This window comes from Ranitomeya variabilis, chromosome 4 (assembly GCF_051348905.1).
Source record: "Ranitomeya variabilis isolate aRanVar5 chromosome 4, aRanVar5.hap1, whole genome shotgun sequence".
Classification (NCBI taxonomy): Eukaryota; Metazoa; Chordata; class Amphibia; order Anura; family Dendrobatidae; genus Ranitomeya; species Ranitomeya variabilis.
In genome coordinates this window covers 722,524,444-722,545,517 of record NC_135235.1, presented here as the reverse complement: position 1 = coordinate 722,545,517, position 21,074 = coordinate 722,524,444, and the positions used below count along the sequence as shown (strand labels likewise).

The following is a 21,074-nucleotide window of genomic DNA, read 5'->3' as shown; positions in this document are numbered from 1 at the left end:
GTTTCCACTGTTTAGGCACATCAGGGGCTCTCCAAACGTGACATGGCGTCCGATTTCAATTCCAGCCAATTCTGCGTTGAAAAAGTAAAACAGTGCTTCTTCCCTTCCAAGCTCTCCCGTGCGCCCAAACAGGGGTTTACCCCAACATATGGGGTATCAGCGTACTCGGAACACATTGGAGAACAACTTTTGGGGTCCAATTTCTCCTGTTACCCTTGGGAAAATACAAAACTAGGGGCTAAAAAATAATTTTTGTGGAAAAAGTTTTTTTTTATTTGCATGGATCTGCGTTATAAACTGTAGTGAAACACTTGGGGGTTCAAAGCTCTCACAACACATCTAGATGAGTTCCTTAGGGGTTCTACTTTCCAAAATGGTGTCACTTGTGGGGGGTTTCTACTGTTTAGGTACATTAGGGGCTCTGCAAACGCAATGTGACGCCTGCAGACCATTCCATCTAAGTCTGCATTCCAAATGGCGCTCCTTCCTTTCCGAGCCCTCCCATGCGCCCAAACGGTGGTTCCCCCCCACATATGGGGTATCAGCGTACTCAAGACAAATTGGACAACAACTTTTGGGGTCCAATTTCTCCTGTTACCATTGGGAAAATACAAAACTGGGGGCTAAAATATAATTTTTGGGGGAAATTTTTTATTTTTTTTATCTTCACGGCTCTGCGTTATAAACTGTAGTGAAACACTTGGGGGTTCAAAGTTCTCACAACACAACTATATAAGTTCCTTGGGGGGTCTAGTTTCCAATATTGGGTCACTTTTGGGGGGTTTATACTGTTTAGGTACATTAGGGGCTCTGCAAACGCAATGTGACGCCTGTAGACCAATCCATCTAAGTCTGCATTGCAAATGATGATCCTTCCCTTCCGAGCTCTGCCATGCGCTCAAACGGTGGTTCCCCCCAGATATCAGGTATCAGCGTACTCAGGACAAATTGGACAACAATATATAGGGTCCAATTTCTCCTGTTACCCTTGGAAAAATACAAAACTGGGGGCTAAAAAATATTTTTTTGTGGAAAAAAAATATTTTTTATTTGCACGGCTCTGCGTTATAAACTGTAGTGAAACACTTGGGGGTTCAAAGCTCTCACAACACATCTAGATGAGTTCCTTAGGGGGTCTACTTTCCAAAATGGTGTCACTTGTGGGGGGCTTTTACTGTTTAGGTACATTAGGGGCTCTGCAAACGCAATGTGATGCCTGCAGACCATTCCATCTAAGTCTGCATTCCAAATGGCGCTCCATCCCTTCCGAGCCCTCCCATGCGCCCAAACGGTGGTTCCCCCCCACATATGGGGTATCAGCGTACTCAGGACAAATTGGACAACAACTATTGGGGTCCAATTTCTCCTGTTACCCTCGGGAACATACAAAACTGGGGGCTAAAAAATAATTTTTGTGGGAAAAAAATTTTGTTTTATTTTTACGGCTCTACATTATAAACTTCTGTGAAGCACTTGGTGGGTCAAAGTGCTCACCACACCTCTAGATAAGTTCCTTAGGGGGTCTACTTTCCAAAATGGTGTCACTTGTGGGGGGGCTTCAATGTTTAAGCACATCAGTGGCTCTCCAAACGCAACATGGCGTCCCATCTCAATTCCTGTCAATTTTGCAGTGAAAAGTCAAACGGCGCTCCTTCCCTTCCGAGCTCTCCCATGCGCCCAAACAGTGGTTTACCCCCACATATGGGGTATCAGCGTACTCAGGACAAATTGTACAACAACTTTTGGGGTCCAATTTCTTCTCTTACCCTTTAGAAAATAAAAAATTGGGGGCGAAAAGATCATTTTTGTGAAAAAATATGATTTTTTATTTTTACGGTTCTGCATTATAAACTTCTGTGAAGCACTTGGTGGGTCAAAGTGCTCACCACACATCTAGATAAGTTCCTTAGGGAGTCTACTTTCCAAAATGGTGTCACTTGTGGGGGGTTTCAATGTTTAGGCACATCAGTGGCTCTCCAAACGCAACATGGCGTCCCATCTCAATTCCTGTCAATTTTGCAGTGAAAAGTCAAACGGCGCTCCTTCCCTTCCGAGCTCTCCCATGCGCCCAAACAGTGGTTTACCCCCACATATGGGGTATCAGCGTACTCAGGACAAATTGTACAACAACTTTTGGGGTCCAATTTCTTCTCTTACCCTTGGGAAAATAAAAATTGGGGGCGAAAAGATCATTTTTGTGAAAAAATATGATTTTTTATTTTTATGGCTCTGCATTATAAACTTCTGTGAAGCACTTGGTGGGTCAAAGTGCTCACCACACATCTAGATAAGTTCCTTAGGGGGTCTACTTTCCAAAATGGTGTCACTTGTGGGGGGTTTCAATGTTTAGGCACATCAGTGGCTCTCCAAACGCAACATGGTGTCCCATCTCAATTCCAGTCAATTTTGCATTGAAAAGTCAAATGGCGCTCCTTCGCTTCCGAGCTCTGTCATGCGCCCAAACAGTGGTTTACCCCTACATATGGAGTATCGGCGTACTCAGGACAAATTGTACAACATCTTTTGGGGTCCATTTTTTCCTGTTACCCTTGGTAAAATAAAACAAATTGGAGCTGAAGTAAATTTTGTGTGAAAAAAAGTTAAATGTTTATTTTTATTTAAACATTCCAAAAATTCCTGTGAAACACCTGAAGGGTTAATAAACTTTTTGAATGTGGTTTTGAGTACCTTGAGGGGTGCAGTTTTTAGAATGGTGTCACACTTGGGTATTTTCTATCATATAGACCCCTCAAAATGACTTCAAATGAGATGTGGTCCCTAAAAAAAAATGGTGTTGTAAAAATGAGAAATTGCTGGTCAACTTTTAACCCTTATAACTCCCTAACAAAAAAAAATTTTGGTTCGAAAATGGTGCTGATGTAAAGTAGACATGTGGGAAATGTTACTTATTAAGTATGTTGTGTGACATATCTCTGTGATTTAATTGCATAAAAATTCAAATTTGGAAAATTGCGAAATTTTCAAAATTTGTGCCAAATTTCCATTTTTTTCACAAATAAACACAGGTAATATCAAAGAAATGTTACCACTGTCATGAAGTACAATATGTCATGAGAAAACAATGTCAGAATCGCCAAGATCCGTTGAAGCGTTCCAGAGTTATAACCTCATAAAGGGACAGTGGTCAGAATTGTAAAAATTGACCCGGTCATTAACGTGCAAACCACCCTTGGGGGTGAAGGGGTTAATAATTTAATGTACAAATATCAGATATTAGAGAATAACACAAGTCACAATACAAACGAGGAGCGAGGGCCTGTTCCCAGGAACTACAGTCTGAGAAATGGCTAAAAAGCCTCCACTAGGCTCCTGTACAGCTGTATAATGAGGCCCAGGCTTTATAGTGAAGGGACTGGAGGGAGAAAAGTGGGGAAAGTAGCTGCAAGAAGAGCCGGTTTTTGAGCCAAAAAGAGACAAACTACTGTTCATCAGAATCATCACTAATACACTGAGGCCCCTGATCATGTGACCCCTGACTCCTCCCCTCCTGTGACCTCATCACAGGTTCTTTGCGCACAGAGCAGCCGTATATGTGGAGTGCGGCTCTGCGGGTGGAGGGTCCACACCAGGACTGTAGCAGGTAAAGACCCCAATATCCACAGGTGTCCCTTCTAATTGGGGGGGAAACTATCACCTCTAATAATCCTCGGACTGTTCTGACAAACACAGAAAAGTGCCCCTTTATGGAGGTGACAGAAAGTCTGTTTAGTCCCTTTAGCTTCATAGTATCAGCTCTAATCCAATGGTGAGAGAGCGATTTACCCTGAAGAGTCACAGATTGTGGGGTTGTTATATAATGTTATATTTAGGGGGTTTGTGTTATAAGGGTATGTGCACACGTCGCAGATATCCTGCGGATCCGCAGCTTTTTTTTGCGGTGCAGAAATGCAGTGATTTACAGTGCAATGTAAATCGTAAAAAAAACCGCTGTGCTAATGGTGCAGAAAATTCAGTGTGGAAACGCTGCGGATTAAAAGAAGTACCATGTCACTTCTTTTTTGCAGATCTGCAGCGTTTTTGTACCCATTCCATTATAGAAATCCGCAGGGGTAAAAAACAGTAAATCTGCAGCAAATCCGCACAAAAATTGCGTCAAATCAATCCTGCGTTTTCTGCCAAGAGATGCAGAATCCGCACCAGAAATTCCTAAGCCTAATCTGCAACGTGTGCTCATAGCCTAAGAATCACGATGGTTTTGTTCCTTTTCCGCTGATAGATACAATCAACCCAACTATGAAAGACGGAAACCAAGGAAACATGTATTACTCTCATAGTACGGGGCCCCTGTGTCCCCCAATGAGCGTCTCGGAGAAAAGGATTTTACGGTGAGTAACACAAAAATCCCTATTTCTCCTTCGCCTCATTGGGGGCACAGGACTGTGGGATGTTCTAAGCCAGTCCCTGGGTGGGGAATTAACTCACCGGTATAACATCCAGGCATCTGCCGGCTATAAGTGCGCTACCGCTGCCTGAAGAATCCTTCTACCCACACTTGCATCTGCCGAAGTCTGAGTGTGGATATTGTAGTGTTTGGAAAAGGTATGCAAACTAGACCAGGTTACAGCCTTGCAAATCTGTTCTGCTGAAGCCTGGTGCCGAAGCGCCCAAGAAGTCCCCACTGACCGAGTGGAATGTGCTTTGATTCCAGCCGGAACGACTACGCCCTTGATGTGGTAGGCCTCCTGACTAGCCGATCGTATCCACCTGGCCAAGGTTGATCTCGAGGCCGCAAGTCCCTTCCTACGACCCTCAGGGATGACAAGCAGCGCATCCGTCTGCTGAAAAGGTGCTGTCCTTGAAGCGTACCTTCTTAGCGCTCTCACTAGGTCTAACGTATGGAGAGCTTTTTCCACACGGTGCGTTGGCGCCGGACAAAAAGAAGTCAAGACCATGTCCTTGTTAATTTGGAACGAGAAAACCACCTTTGGTAAAAAAGAGGGTGCTGGTCTGAGCACCACCTTATCTTGATTTAACCGTAGAAAAGGAGCCCGGCAGGATAGGGCAGCCAGCTCCGATACCCGTCTAATTGAAGTAATGGCCACCAAGAATACAACTTTCCAGGAAAGGTAAGTTAAAGAGACGTCCTAAAGGGGTTTGAAAGGAACTTCCTGCAAGGCACTTAAGACCAGATTAAAGGTACCGTCACACATAACGATTTCGTTAATGATATCGTTGCTTTTTGTGACGTAGCAACGATATCGTTAACGAAATCGTTATGCGTGACAGCGACCATCGATCAGGCCCCTGCTGGGAGATCGTTGGTCGCTGCGAATGATCAGGACTTTTTTTGGTCGCTGATCACCCGCTGTCATCGCTGCATCGGCGTGTGTGACGCCGATGCAGCGATGTCTTCACTGGTAACCAGGGTAAATATCGGGTTACTAAGCGCAGGGCCACGCTTAGTAACCCGATGTTTACCCTGGTTACCATTGTAAATGTAAAAAAAAAACACTGCATACTTACATTCCGGTGTATGTCACGTCCCTCGCCGTCAGCTTCCCGCACTGACTGTGAGCACCGGCCGTAAAATAAAAGCAGAGCACAGCGGTGACGTCACCGCTGTGCTTTACGGCCGGCGCTCACAGTCAGTGCGGGAAGCTGATGGCAAGGGACGTGACAGACACCGGAATGTAAGTATGTAGTGTTTTTTTTTACATTTACAATGGTAACCAGGGTAAACATCGGGTTACTAAGCGTGGCCCTGCGCTTAGTAACCCGATGTTTACCCTGGTTACCCGGGGACTTCGGCATCGTTGGTCGCTGGAGAGCTGTCTGTGTGACAGCTCTCCAGCGACCACACAACGACTTACCAACGATCATGGCCAGGTCGTATCGCTGGTCGTGATCGTTGGTAAATCGTTAAGTGTAACGGTACCTTAAGGTCCCAAGCATCCAGGGGGGCTCTGTAAGGCGGAACGTTGTGAGCTACTCCCTGTAGGAAAGTCTTCACCTGTAGATTAATAGCGATCCTGCGCTGAAAAAGTACTGACAAGGCTGATATCTGTCTTCTAAGTGTACTCAGTGCAAGCCCTGAATCCAGGCCGGTTTGGAGAAATGCAAGAATGTTTGGAATGGAGAAATGTAGTGGGGGGAGCCCACGCCTTCTGCACCATGAAAGGAAAACTTTCCAGGTGTGATGATAACTACGTGCAGAGACGGATTTCCGGGCGCTAATCATGGTAGCGGCTACCTCTTGGGGAAAACCCGGGCTGTGTTAGAATCCAAGATTCAATGGCCAGGCCGTTAAACACAGGGCCCCTAAGTTCTGGTAGTAGATCGGGCCCTGCGAAAGTAGATCCTGGCAGTCCGGAAGCCGCCACGGAGCTCCTGTGAGCAGCTGCACTAGGTCTGCGTACCATGACAGACGAGGCCAATCTGGGGCAACCAGGATAGCTGGAACTCCTTCACACACTAAGGTTACTTTCACACTAGCGTCATACTCGGCCCGTGGCAGAGCGTCGGGCCGACATACCGACGCTAGCGTTGTATACTCCGCACAACGGGGGCAGCGGATGCATTTTTCCAGCGCATCCGCCGCCCCATTGTGAGGTGCGGGGAGGTGGGGGCGGAGTTCCGGCAGCGCATGCGCGGTCGGAAATGGTGGTCCGTCGACAGCAAAAAATGTTACATGTAATGTTTTTTGCAGCCGACGGTCCGCTACAACACGGCGCAACCGTCGCACGACGGTTGCGACGTGTGGCAATGGGTCGCTAATGTTAGTCAATGGTGAAAAAACGCATCCTGCAAGCACTTTTGCAGGATGCGCTTTTTTGCCAAAACAACGCATTGCGACGTATTGCAAAAAACGCTAGTGTGAAAGTACCCTAAGCATGAACTGCGGCCAGTGTCAGGGTGTATACGGCAGAGGAGGAGTTAACCTTTTTTTATGTTTACTTAGTGTTAGCCTCCTGGCGGCAGTAGCATACACCCACAGTCCTATGTCCCCCAATGAGGCGAAGGAGAAAGAAACACTTTACATGGAGACATTGGCCTCATATATCTCCTGTCTTGTTCTTACAAATCATCTTATAAAAGCCTCAAACTTCTGTGTGTGACTCAGACATGAGATCAAACGTGATAGAAGATTCCAGTGCGGGGAAGACGGGAAACCTCCATATAGAGGCCGGTGGGGATGGAGTCAGTGACCGACTCTGGACAGATCTGTTCCTAGAGCCGCAGTAGGAGATGAAGATGTCGTCCTCATCATGAAGTAGTTATTTCACCTGTCACGTGTGATGAATATCTCCTGCAGTATTACTAATGCAGATTCCAGGGTCGGTAAATGAGGAGAGAATTAGCGATATGGAAGATGAGTCTATGAGGAACGTATTCAGCTGCCGACTCCGAGGGAGAAACTGCTTGTTGTCTGTGGCCGAAATATATAGGTTTAGAATACAACATCTACAAGTTCTATCTTCTTATATGTTTCCCTTTTATCTCCAGAATTGTATTATCGCCAGGATTTTTATGATGTTACATCGGCTCATTTTCTTCTCATTCAGGTCTCTACAATATCGGATCCTCGCAGTGAAGATCTTCTGTATATGAGAATTTTTCTGATTTACCCATCAAAGATGGATGTGGAGAGAGACAAGATGGCGGAGAGGATATTACACCTCACCCTAGAGATCCTCTTCCGGCTTACTGGAGAGGTGAGAGATTCTGATGACGTCACATTACATCATTCTTATCTATGGGAATAACAGATGGACAGAACTGGAGAGGTGAGGACTCTGGAAATGTCTGTAGTGAGATTTATTAATGTGTCTCTCCATAACCAGGATTACACAGTGGTGAAGAAGACCTCTAGTGAGCGCTGTCAGGACCCTGTGTCTGAGGGATGGGGAAGACCCCTGAGCCCAATCACTGGACCTCCACCTCACGCCCTGATACATGAGGACATCAATGACCAGAAGATCCTAGAACTCACCTACAAGATGATTGAGCTGCTGACTGGAGAGGTGACACTGCTGGGAATGCTGGGATATTATACAGTAACACTATGAAGGGATCGGGGGATGACGGTATCATTGTATGTGTCAGATTCCTATGAGGTGTCAAGACGTCGCCATCTATTTATCCATGGAGGAGTGGGAGTATTTAGAAGGACACAAAGATCTGTACAAGGACGTCATGATGGAGGTTCCCCAGCCCCTCACATCACCAGGTAATAGACAGGACTAAATACCCACGGCCTATAATTATCTGTATGTAAGGAATGAATTCAGTCCCTGTATGTGTTTCCTCCAGATCTATCGAGTAAGAAGACAACACCAGAGAGATGTCCCCGTCCTCTTCTTCCACAGGACTGTAAACAAGGAGATCCCGATGTTCCTCAGAATGATCAGGTAGATGGAGAGAAGGTGTCATGAGATCTCCCCTATGATGTGTAGACGGCTGTGAAGGTCTTGTGTCCAGTGTTGTTTTATCTACCAGTATTATATGTTTTATTCTTGTGTAATGAGAACGGTGGAGATGGCAGGATTAGAGCTGACTTCTCCATCTGTCTGTGACTTTTACAATATTTGTTTCAGGGTGAAGATCTGACCCATATTAATACTACAGAGACATATGTGAGGGGAGATGAGCGGTGTAAAGAGGAGATTCCTGCATATGACTACCCAGGTGAGTAGTGACCACTAAATGCAGAGAAGTCACAGATTCTTCTCAGTCTCCGGCTGTGGCTGCTTTATCGGTGGTGTGGTCCGGCCGTATCACAATCGTGTGATCACCATTTTGCCTCTAGACCACAACATTCTCCTCCATCCAAAACTGTTCAAATGACTTTTGGCATTAAAAGCCCTTTTATATAGAACATATAGCCTGGAGGATCCACCTACCCCCTTGAAATTAGAAGACGCTGACTGTTTCCTGTCCAGATCTGTAAACTGCAAAGCCAAATGACAGTGTACGTACAATGTGCTCACAAATTAGAAAATCACTTGAAGAAAACATTATGATGGGTCTGTAAGAGAAAGCGGAGGGTAATGATGCTGTTGGCTTGCTAGATCCCTGATATCTTATTGGATGAATCTCCCTTCTCTCCCTTCTGTGCTGCTGAATGTGCTCATATGGTCCCTACAAGACCAGGTCCAGTCTTTCTGGCCAAACTTCACTTTTATGATCAACAACATTAAATGTGCCGTGAGGCCAAGTGTGAATGTCCAATAGCAACACAGTTTCCCTTTATCCTGACTTCTCAATTTCTTTTAAAACCGACTACTTTTAAGGAGGATTGTGATAAACTACATAAAACACATCACACCTGTGCCATGATATATCTCTAAGCTGTGCGTGGCTGATGGCTGTAATATACATTTATTCTCGCCTGCAGATGTGTTGGCTCGAGCCCCGGATTCATGGGTTCACTCCACATCATAAATTCAATTATGTTTTCAATCCTCAGGAATTCAGATTACTGCACAATCTCTCCTGAACTGGGAGCACTAATACTTTTTCTACTCTTCTGGTCAGGAGTCATAGTGGCTCCAATGGTCCACCATAAATGAGTGCAACTCTGGTTTAGTGTTGGAGTTCTCCCCTCATACATACGTTGTTGTTGTTGGGGATGTATCATGGAATAAAAAACTGTCTTTTTCTATTCTCCACGACAGCACCCACTAGAGAGAGGGGATCCGCCCCTAGGAACAGGAAACCTACAGAGAGATAAAAGAGGCGCCCCCCCCTCGCTCCTCAGTTGGTTTCCTGTTCCTAGATCGGAACCCACAGAGAAGACTCTCTGAAGATTGCTAATGAAGAGGAACACCCGCCTGGACTGCCGCCTGTGCGACTCTGCTGAGTGGCAGGGGCTTCAGAGCGGGTAACAGAGTCGGGGGAATGATCCTGTTGAATCCCCCCTCATCTCTGGTTTCACTATGGCGATGCCTGGAGGTTTTTTCAACAATCTCCCTGCTGGGACACTGTTGCACTTTCCACCGCTGAGAAGATGCACAAAGCGGTAAGTGCATGTATGTGAGCGATGGTCGCTTTATGGCCGCAGCAGCGCTAACCCCCTCAGTAACGATACCTTCCAGCCGCGCATGGTGGAAAGAGCCGGGTTGTGTGCGGTGGACGCAATGTGGCTGCAGGTGCAGAGCTTACCCCTCAGTAGCGGTGTCTTTCAGCTGCGCCGCAGAGAAGCACGCGCATGCGCAGTAGCATTGGCGTCCCGGAAGTTGTTGGATGAACTTCCGGGGGCGCGGGGTTAGAATGCCATTTCCTGTGGGACGCCATGTTTTTTCTGTGTGTCCTTATCGGCAGTACACATCAGGGGTATAGACAATTTTCGTGCCGATTTTCTCAGCCGCCACACCCTTCATCAAGGAGAATGGATGCTCAACAGAAGAATCTTCAGACTGATAACTGCCCGATGGGGGGTGCCTCAGATAGACTTATTTTCAACAAGATCCAACCGACAGGTAAGAACATTCGCCTCGTTGTGCAGACAGGACAATCCGGATATATTCGATGCCCTACAGGTTCCATGGACATTCAGTCTAGCTTATGCCTTTCCCCCATGGAATCTTCTACTCATAGTTATCAGAAAAATAAGGGAAGAAGGGGCAAGAGTGCTGTTGATGGCTCCATTTTGGCCCAAGAGGCCATGGTTTTCATGGCTCAGGGCAATGTCGATTACAGACCCTTGGATTCTTTCTCAGACCAAGGACCTGCTATCTCAAGGGTAATTTTTCGACCCTCAGGTAAAGTGAATGAACTTGACAGTCTGGAATTTGAGAGGCAGTTATTAAATCTTAGAGGATTCTCTAAAGGGTTGATAGATACCCTCATGAAAAGTAGAAAACCATCTACTACAAAAATTTATGTCAGAGTCTGGAGAAAATTTCTCGAGTTCCACACAGCACAATTTTCTTCTGAAATACTCATATTTCCAATATTAGAGTTTCTGCAGAAGGGACTTCAGTTAGGTCTCTCTGTAAATACTCTAAAAGTACAAATTACATCTCTAGGAGCTCTCTTCAATTATGATATTGCAGGCGATAGGTGGATATCCCGTTTTATATCTGCATGTGAACGGTCAAAACCGATCTGTATACCTCAGGTCCCACAGTGGGATCTAAGTTTGGTCCTGGACGCATTAACAGAGAGGCCTTTCGAACCCCTTCATACAGCCTCACTAAAAAATATCTCATTAAAGATAGTATTGTTAGCAGCATTGGTATCTGCTAGGAGAGTGAGCGATCTCCAAACCTTGTCAATAGACCCTCAGTTTTTATCAGTAACATCTGACAGAATAATTTTAAAGACAGACCTGTCCTATCTTCCTAAAGTTGCTACTAAGTTTCATAGATCCCAAGAGATCTTCCTGCCTACTTTTTATGAAGATCACTCAACTCCAGAGGAAGAGAAACTTCATACCCTAGATGTTAAGAGGACTATTCTAGCCTACTTAGAAAGGACTAGGGACTGGAGGAAGAGTAGGGCTCTCTTTTCTGTCTTTCCAGGGTAAGAACAAAGGCTCCAAAGTCACAAAGAATACATTATCACGCTGGATCAGAGATGCCATAATTCTGGCATATAAAGCTAAAGGAAGAGAGATCCACCACTACATGTGGGAGCACACTCTACAAGGGCTTTGTTGGCTTCCTGGGCGGAGAAGGCAGACCTACCAATAGACCTTATATGTAAGGCTGCAACCTGGTCTTCACCTAGTACTTTTTATAAGCACTATAGATTAGACCTGTCTTCCTCCTGTTATCTAACCTTTGTAATATTGGTCCTTGACACGGTAAACCCACCCAAATTATAGTCTCTGTAAATCTCTCTAGTGGGTGCTGTCGTGGCGAATAGAAAATACCGGATTACTTACCGGTAATGCTCTTTTATAGAGCCCACGACAGCACCCACTCACATCCCTCCCTTTTTATAGTAGCACAAGGTGCCGTGGTTGTGAGGTATTAATAGTAGGACGGTATAGTATAAGTTTGTAAATATGTACATATTACTGAGCCTATTAACTAAAACCTGGCGGCGGTTCCTCCTATTCTCTGAAATACAACTGAGGAGCGAGGGGGGGTCGCCCCTTTTATCTCTCTATAGGTTTCCTGTTCCTAGGGGCGGATCCCCTCTCTCTAGTGGGTGCTGTCGTGGGCTCTATAAAAAAGCATTACCGGTAAGTAATCCGGTATTTTTTACCTGTTCATCTGTATGATAGTTTGATTGTGGTGGATTCATCCTGCCTCAGTTATCTGAGTCTGTAACTCCATGGTAGTCCTTTACCCCTTTCCGACATCGGGCATAAATGTACGCTGATGTCGGGCACTTTCCCTTTGATGTGGACTCCAGTGGTGCGCCCACATCTTTCCCGGCACGTCAGCTGTTTTGAACAGTTAAATGCCGCTGTCAAACTCTGACAGTGGCATTTAAATTGGGCCGGAAATACGCACAGCGGTGACCCACGTCACGTTATTGCGGGTCACCAGTGTGTTGGTATGACAACCTGAGGTCTCCTGGAGACCTCTATGGTTGTCAGTGCCGGATTGCTGTGAGCGCCATCCAGTGTTCGGCGCTCATTGCAAGTCAGTAAGTCTGCTATAGGCCGGGGTCACACTTGCGAATGTGATGTGAGAAACTCGCACATCAATACCCGGTACTACCGCCGACTCTCGGGACCGGAGTGTGCGGCTGCATAGAAATACATGCAGCCGCACACTCCGGTCCCAAGTGCCAGCAGCAGTGCCGGGTATTGATGCGAGAGACTCGCGCGAGTTTGTCGCATCACAGTAACAAGTGTGACCCCGGCCATATAGAGGCAATCTGAACATTGCCTCTATGTAGCAGAGCCAATCAGGATATGGCAGTCTCTAGTCTCCTATTTATTACTTGCCAAAAGCAATAAAGTTTTAAAAAATATAAAAAAACGAAAAAGTTCAAATCGCCCCCCCTTTCACCACATTCAAAATAAAACAATAAAAATAAAATCAAACATACACATATTTGATATCGCCTCATTCAGAATCGCCCGATCTGTCAATAATAAGAAAAGGATTAACCTGAAAGCTAAACAGCGTAGCGAGAAAAAAAAAAGTAAAAATGCCAAAATTACATTTTTGTTTGGTCGCCACGACAAAAATGGAGACTCTACAGGGATCGGAAAATGGCACTTTTTATTTTTTTTTAAACAAAGTTTGGAATTTTTTTTTCGCCATTTAGATAAAAAAGAACGTAGACCTGCTTGGTGTCTATGAACTCGTAATGGAGAATCATAATGGCAGGTCAGTTTTGGCATTTAGTGAACCTAGTAAAAAAGCCAAACAAAAACAAGTGTGGGATTGCACTTTTTTTTTGCAATTTCACCGCACTTGGAATTTTTTTCCCATTTTCTAGTACACGACATGGTAAAACCAATGGTGTCGTTCAAAAGTGAAACTTGTCCCGCAAGAAACAAGCCTCACATGGCCATATTGTTGGAAAAATAAAAAAGTTATAACTCTAGGAAGAAAAGGAGCAAAAAACGAAAACGCAAAACCGAAAAAAGCTTCGGGGGTTATGGGGTTAATAGCCTGGAAACCTTTGGCTATTGGCTCCCTCCCAGAATATTAACAATAGCTGTCGGCTGATCGGCTCTCGGCTTTCCCTCTGCTGGTTATGAAAATTATGCAGGAACACACGCAATTTAAAAAAAAAAAAAAAAAAAAAAAAAAAAAAAACAGATATTGCATCTCACGCAGATTTCTGATTGCTTTTTGTTACTATGTGTGTATATATATAATTTTTTTGGGGGGGGCTCAAAGTCCCCCTTTCGGCTTATACTAGAGTCATACCTGGGGGTCGGCAGGGGAGGGGGAGTGGGGGCTGTCTAATAATACTCACCTGCTCCTGGCGCGGTCCCTGCAGGTCTCTGGTTCCCCGACACCGCAGCTTCGTCCTGTACTGAGCGATCACATGGTACTGCTCATTACAGTAATGAACATGCGGCTCCACCTCCCATAGGGGTGGAGCCGCATATTCATTACTGTAATGAGCGGTAACGGTGACCGCTCAGTACAGGAAGAAGCTGGGGAACCAGGGACCTGCAGCGACCGCGCCAGGAGCAGGTGAGTAAATTCTAACAAACAAGACACAGTATAGGCCATACAAAAATTGGGGATCACCGTAACGCCTGGATTAGGCAAAAACAACTCAGCTTTATTACAAATGACATACAGGACATTAACATATAAAACCAATTAAAACTTTTACATACACAGAGCCCTTAATAAGGCAAGCACCTGTGCTAGAAACATGGGGATTAATATCATAGGCTTCTATATGAACAGCATGTTACAGGTATGTGCATAATAACAGCAGCGGCAAAATAGAGACTTAACATGTATAGCCATAGCACCCCTGACGAAGCCACCGCTGTGTGGCGATACGCGTTGGGCATCCGCTTGTTTTAGTGCCTGATCTTGCTAGCATGGGGTATCATGCATAATTTATTGTGGCTCCAGGGATTGGCTTGTTAATCTGTTGCAGCATTGCATGTACTAGTTGGGCTCTAAGATTCTCATTTTTGTCACCTACTGGTACTCTGTCTATCATTTGCAGTTTTTTATTATGGGGGAGCATTTGTCTTCTAGGTCTACGTTCACCCCTTGGCCACTAATTACAGGTATATATCATCTCTGTAAGTTCTATACGAACTCAGTACTTTTTATGCATGACCAGTATAGGGTGGCCGCATTTATACATCGTCGTATTGCCGCTGCTGTTATTATGCACATACCAGTAACATGCTGTTCATATAGAAGCCTATGATATTAATTATTATGGGCTCTGTGTATGTAAAAGTTTTAATTGGTTTTATATGTTAATGTCCTGTATGTCATTTGTAATAAAGCTGAGTTGTTTTTGCCTAATCCAGGCGTTATGGTGATCCCCATTTTTTGTACGGCCTATTCTGTGTCTTGTTTCTTAGAGTTTATGCTAAATATTTATAGGTCAAGGATAGGATCCCGTAGTATCTGTTCCTGTGGTGCCCCCACAAAAATATTATTCAGGAGCAGGTGAGTATAATGGGGTAGGGGAGCGCTGCGCATAGTCACCTTTCCTCGTTCCGGTGCCGTCTTCAGCGTCTACTGCAGTGACGCTCAGGTCAGAGGGTGCGATGACGTGGTTAGTGCGCGCCCTCTGCCTGACTGTCAGTGTAGAAGACGCTGAAGATGGAGCAGCACCGGAACGAGGAAAGATGAGGAAAGGTGAGTATAGCAAGTGCCGGGGGCTTTAGTGACGAGAGGTGAGTATGTGATTTTTTTTTTTTTTTCTTTTTATCGCAGCAACAACAAATGGGGCAAGTGTCTGTATGGAGCATCTTACGGGGCCATAATTAACGTTTGTGCAGCACTGTATGGGGCAAATATCTTTATGGAGCATCTTATGGGGCCATAATTAACGTTTGGGCAGCAATATATGGTGCAAATGTGTCTATGGAGCACGCTCATTGCTATCTAATTAACGCTGCTGGTTATTAAACTAAAGTAAATAATGACAACATTCAATAGCGCTTACGCAGGTGGTAAATTAACTTAAAATGAAGTTAATAACAATAGTGTGGTGATGAGTTGGGGCGGGATTATGTGTTGTGATGTGGTGGGGGTGGGATTATGTGTGGTAATGGGGTGGGGGGGCGGGATTATGTGTGGTGATGTGTTGGGGGCGGGATTATGTGGTGATGGGGTGGAGGGCGGGATTATGTGTGGTGATGTGTGGATTGTGTGTGATAATGAGATGGGGCGGGATTGTGTGTGGTGATGTGTGGATTGTGTGTGGTAATGTGGTGGGGGGCGGGGTTGTGTGTGGTAATGTGGTGGGGGGCGGGGTTGTGTGTGGTAATGTGGTGGGGCGGGATTAAGTGTGGTGATGTGGGGGCAGAGCTACTATGCAGGAGGCGGGTTTAGCGAGTAATCACGATGAGAGATATATATATATATATATATATATATATATATATATATATATGTTAATGCTCCAACATAGGCTGGTGTTGTGAACTGTGTTCAGGCTCCCTCTTGTGGTCACTGGTGGTATGGTGTGACTTTTGCTTTGGGCTCCCCCTGGTGGCTTTGTTTGTTATCCTGCTGGTCTCTGGCTATTAGCTGGTTCGTTATCCTCTGGGAGGTTCCTATATAGCTCTGTTTTACTTTCACTTGTTGCCGGCTGTCGATGTAATCAGTGCTACTCAGATTCTTTCTACTACCTTGCTCCCAGTCCATCCAGGACAAGCTAAGTTTTGTTTGCTCATTTTTTGATCAGCAGTGTTTATCATGTTTTCTGTTCCAGCTTGCTAAAATGTAATTCCCTCGCTTGCTGGTTGCTCTAGTGGGCTGAGTTTCTCCCCACACACCGTTAGTTGGTGTGTGGGTTCTTGAAATCTCAGGATGGATATTTTGTAAGGGTTTTTTATTGATCGCATAGACCCCTGCTCTATTTTTCTGCTTTCTAGTACTAGTGGGCCTCTTTTGCTGAATCTGATTTCATCCCTATGTATGTGCCTTCTTCTTACCTCACCGTTAATATTTGTTGGGGGCTTCTATATCTTTGGGGATTATTTCTCTGGAGGCAAGCGAGGTCTTTCTTTCTCTTTAGGGGTAGCTAGTTCCTCAGGCTGGCTCAAGACGTCTAGTAATTTTTTAGGCACGTTCACCGGCTACCTCTAGTTGTGTTGGATAGGTTCAGATTTGCGATCAGTCCAGTTACCATCTCCCTAGAGCTCGTCCTTAGTTTAATCACTTGCTGGTCTATTTGTGATCCTCAGCCACTAGGGATCATAACAGTACAGCCGGCCAACAAAGTGTTAATTGCATGGCAGAAGCAGGAGAAAAGAAGCCTTGAGACATTTTTTTTTTGTGTGTTGTTGCCATGTGTCTAGCTGCTGTGGCTGGCTTCTCTCCTCCTCTTAATCTTGGTGTGGCTCTGAGTTCAGCTGCTGACATGGATGTCCAGAGCTTGGCTTCCAGTCTGGATCATCTTGCTGCTAGGGTTCAAAGTATTCAGGATTTTGTTGTTCACAGTCCTATGTCAGAGCCTAGAATACCTATTCCGGAGTTGTTTTCTGGAGATAGATCTAGGTTCCTGAATTTCAAGAACAATTGTAAGTTGTATCTTTCTTTGAAATCTCGTTCCTCTGGTGATTCCGTTCAGCAAGTTAAAATTATAATTTCTTTTTTGCGGGGTGACCCTCAAGATTGGGCTTTCGCATTGGCGCCAGGGGATCCTGCATTGCTCAGTGTGGATGCGTTTTTTCTGGCCCTTGGATTGCTCTATGAGGAACCTAATCTTGAGAACCAGGCTGAAAAAGCATTATTGGCCCTCTCACAGGGGCAAGATGAAGCAGAGGTGTACTGCCAGAAATTTCGGAAATGGTCGGTGCTTACTTAGTGGAATGAGTGTGCCCTGGCTGCAAATTTCAGAGAAGGTCTTTCTGAAGCCATTAAGAATGTCATGGTGGGGTTCCCTACGCCTGCAGGTCTGAATGAGTCAATGACTCTGGCCATTCAGATTGATCGGCGTTTGCGGGAGCGCAAACCTGTGCACCATTTGGCGGTGTCTTCTGAACAGACACCTGAATTTATGCAATGTGACAGAATTCTGACCAGAAGTGAACGGCAAAATTATAGACGGCAAAATGGCTTGTGCTTTTACTGTGGTGACTCAGCTCATGTTATCTCAGCATGCTCTAAGCGCAAAAAGAAGGTTGATAAATCAGTCACCATTGGTACTTTACAGCCTAAGTTCATTTTGTCTGTTACCCTGATTTGTTCCCTGTCATCTTACCCGGTTAATGCTTTTGTAGATTCAGGTGCTGCCCTGAGTCTGATGGATTGGTCGTTTGCCAGGCGCTGTGGTTTTGATTTGGAGCCTTTGAAATTCCCTATTCCACTTAGGGGAATTGATTTTACACCATTGGCTACGAATAGACCTCAGTACTGGACACAAGTGACCATGTGCATGACTCCTGTTCATCAGGAGGTGATTCGTTTTCTTGTACTGCATAATTTGCATGATGTAGTCGTGTTGGGTCTACCATGGCTGCAGACTCATAATCCAGTCCTGGATTGGAAAGCTATGTCTGTGTCAAGTTGGGGTTGTCAGGGAATTCATGGTGACGCTCCTGTGGTGTCAATTGCTTCGTCCACTCCTTCTGAAGTCCCTACGTTTTTGTCAGACTACCAGGATGTATTTGAGGAGCCCAAACTCAATTCTCTACCTCCTCATAGGGATTGTGATTGTGCTATAGATTTGATTCCTGGTAGTAAGTTTCCTAAGGGACGACTTTTCAATTTATCTGTGCCGGAGCATGCTGCCATGCGGAGTTATGTAAAGGAGTCTTTGGAGAAGGGACATATTCGCCCGTCCTCTTCCCCTCTTGGTGCGGGATTCTTTTTTGTGGCTAAGAAGGATGGTTCCCTGAGACCTTGTATTGATTATCGCCTTTTGAATAAAATTACGGTCAAATTTCAGTATCCTTTGCCATTGTTAACTGATTTGTTTGCTCGCATTAGGGGGTCTAGTTGGTACACCAAGATAGATCTTCGTGGTGCGTATAACCTTGTGCGTATAAAACAGGGTGATGAATGGAAAACTGCATTTAATACGCCTGAAGGCCATTTTGAGTACTTGGTGATGCCTTTTGGACTTTCTAATGCTCCTTCAGTCTTTCAGTCCTTTATGCACGACATCTTCCGTGAATATCTGGATAAGTTTATGATTGTGTATCTGGATGATATTCTGTTTTTTTCGGATGATTGGGAGTCTCATGTTAAGCAGGTCAGGATGGTCTTTCAGGTCCTGCGTGACAATGCTTTATTTGTGAAGGGCTCAAAATGTCTTTTTGGAGTCCAGAAGATTTCTTTTTTGGGTTTCATTTTTTATCCTTCTACTATTGAGATGGACCCAGTCAAGGTTCAGGCTATTCATGACTGGACGCAGCCTACATCTGTTAAGAGTCTTCAGAAGTTCTTGGGTTTTGCTAATTTTTACCGTCGCTTCATAGCTAATTTTTCTGGTGTTGTTAAGCCTTTGACGGATTTGACCAAGAAAGGTTCTGATGTGACTAATTGGTCTTCTGCGGCTGTGGAGGCCTTTCAGGAGCTGAAGCGTCGGTTTTCTTCGGCTCCGGTCTTATGTCAGCCAGATGTCTCACTTCCCTTCCAGGTGGAGGTTGATGCTTCCGAGATTGGAGCGGGGGCTGTTTTGTCGCAGAGAAGCTCCGATGGCTCTGTGATGAAGCCATGTGCTTTCTTTTCAAGAAAGTTTTCACCTGCCGAGCGGAATTATGATGTCGGTAATCGGGAGCTGTTGGCTATGAAGTGGGCATTTGAGGAGTGGCGACATTGGCTCGAGGGAGCTAAGCATCGTGTGGTGGTCTTGATTGATCACAAGAATTTGATTTATCTCGAGTCGGCCAAACGGCTGAATCCCAGACAGGCTCGTTGGTCGTTGTTTTTCTCTCGTTTTGATTTCGTGGTTTCGTACCTGCCTGGTTCGAAGAATGTGAAGGCTGATGCTCTTTCTAGGAGTTTTGTGCCTGACTCTCCTGGAGATTCAGAGCCGGCTGGTATTCTTAGAGAAGGGGTGATTTTGTCTGCCATCTCCCCAGATTTGCGACGTGTGCTGCAAGAGTTTCAGGCGGATAGACCTGATCGCTGTCCACCGGAGAGACTGTTTGTCCCGGATAGATGGACCAACAGAGTCATCTTCGAGGTTCATTCTTCGGTGTTGGCGGGCCATCCTGGAATATTTGGTACCAGAGACTTGGTGGCCAGGTCTTTTTAGTGGCCTTCCTTGTCGTGGGATGTGCGTTCCTTTGTGCAGTCTTGTGGAATTTGTGCTCGGGCTAAGCCTTGCTGTTCTCGAGCCAGTGGTTTGCTGTTACCTTTGCCTGTCCCATAGAGGCCTTGGACGCACATTTCCGTGGATTTTATTTCAGATCTCCCTGTCTCTCAGAGAATGTCTGTCATCTGGGTGGTGTGTGATCGTTTTTCTAAGATGGTCCATTTGGTACCCTTGCCTAAGTTGCCTTCCTCCTCCGAGTTGGTTCCACTGTTTTTTCAAAATGTGGTTCGTTAGCACGGGATTCCTGAAAACATTGTTTCTGACAGAGGATCCCAGTTTGTGTCTAGATTTTGGCGGACCTTTTGTGCTAAATTGGGCATTGATTTGTCTTTTTCGTCGGCCTTCCATCCTCAGACGAATGGCCAAACCGAGCGAACTAATCAGACCTTGGAGACTTATTTAAGATGTTTTGTTTCTGCTGATCAGGACGACTGGGTTACTTTTTTGCCGTTGGCCAAGTTTGCCCTTAATAATCGGGCTAGTTCTGCTACTTTGGTTTCTCCTTTCTTTTGTAATTCGGGGTTTCATCCTCGTTTTTCCTCAGGTCAGGTGGAGCCTTCTGACTGTCCTGGAGTGGATGTTGTGGTTGATAGGTTGTATCAGATTTGGAATCATGTGGTGGACAATTTGAAGCTGTCTCAAGAGAAGGCTCAGCTCTTTGCCAACCGCCGTCGCTGTGTGGGTCCCCGACTTCGCGTTGGAGACTTGGTGTGGTTGTCTTCTCGCTTCGTTCCTATGAAGGTCTCCTCTCCTAAGTTCAAGCCTCGGTTTATCGGTCCTTATAAGATTCTGGAAGTCCTTGGCCCTGTGTCATTTCGTCTGGACCTCCCAGCATCATTTGCTATTCATAATGTGTTCCATCGCTCGTTGTTGCGGAGATATGTGGTGCCTGTGGTTCCTCCGGTTGAGCCTCCTGCCCCGGTGCTGATTGAGGGAGAATTGGAATACGTGGTGGAGAAGATCTTGGATTCTCGTATTTCTAGACGGAGGCTCCAGTATTTGGTTAAATGGAAGGGCTATGGTCAGGAGGATAATTCTTGGGTTGTCGCCTCTGATGTTCATGCAGCCGATTTGGTTCGTGCCTTCCATGTGGCTCATCCTGATCGCCCTGGTGGTTTTCATGAGGGTTCGGTGACCCCCTCCTCAAGGGGGGGGTACTGTTGTGAACTCTGTGTTCAGGCTCCCTCTTGTGGTCACTGGTGGTATGATGTGACTTTTGC

The 21,074-nt window shown here is 45.5% G+C and overlaps 2 protein-coding genes across 4 annotated transcripts in view; one reads left to right on the top strand and one right to left on the bottom strand.

The window, feature by feature from the left end:
• LOC143766657 (uncharacterized) overlaps positions 1-21,074 on the bottom strand; it is a 1,190,188-nt gene that overhangs the window by 783,400 nt on the left and 385,714 nt on the right. The window lies entirely within an intron of this gene.
• Positions 3,505-21,074, top strand: part of LOC143766663 (uncharacterized) — a 32,135-nt gene continuing 14,565 nt past the window's right edge. For 2 of the 3 annotated variants that reach the window (XM_077254502.1, XM_077254501.1), the window contains exons 1-6: positions 3,505-3,601; positions 7,524-7,673; positions 7,803-7,982; positions 8,065-8,188; positions 8,272-8,369; positions 8,556-8,646. In XM_077254502.1, coding sequence (XP_077110617.1) covers positions 7,566-7,673; positions 7,803-7,982; positions 8,065-8,188; positions 8,272-8,369; positions 8,556-8,646 — 601 coding nt within the window. In that variant the 5' untranslated portion in view covers positions 3,505-3,601; positions 7,524-7,565. Of the gene's footprint in view, positions 3,602-4,237; positions 4,347-7,523; positions 7,674-7,802; positions 7,983-8,064; positions 8,189-8,271; positions 8,370-8,555; positions 8,647-21,074 lie in introns of all 3 variants that reach the window. The other variant, XM_077254503.1, reaches the window with a different exon arrangement.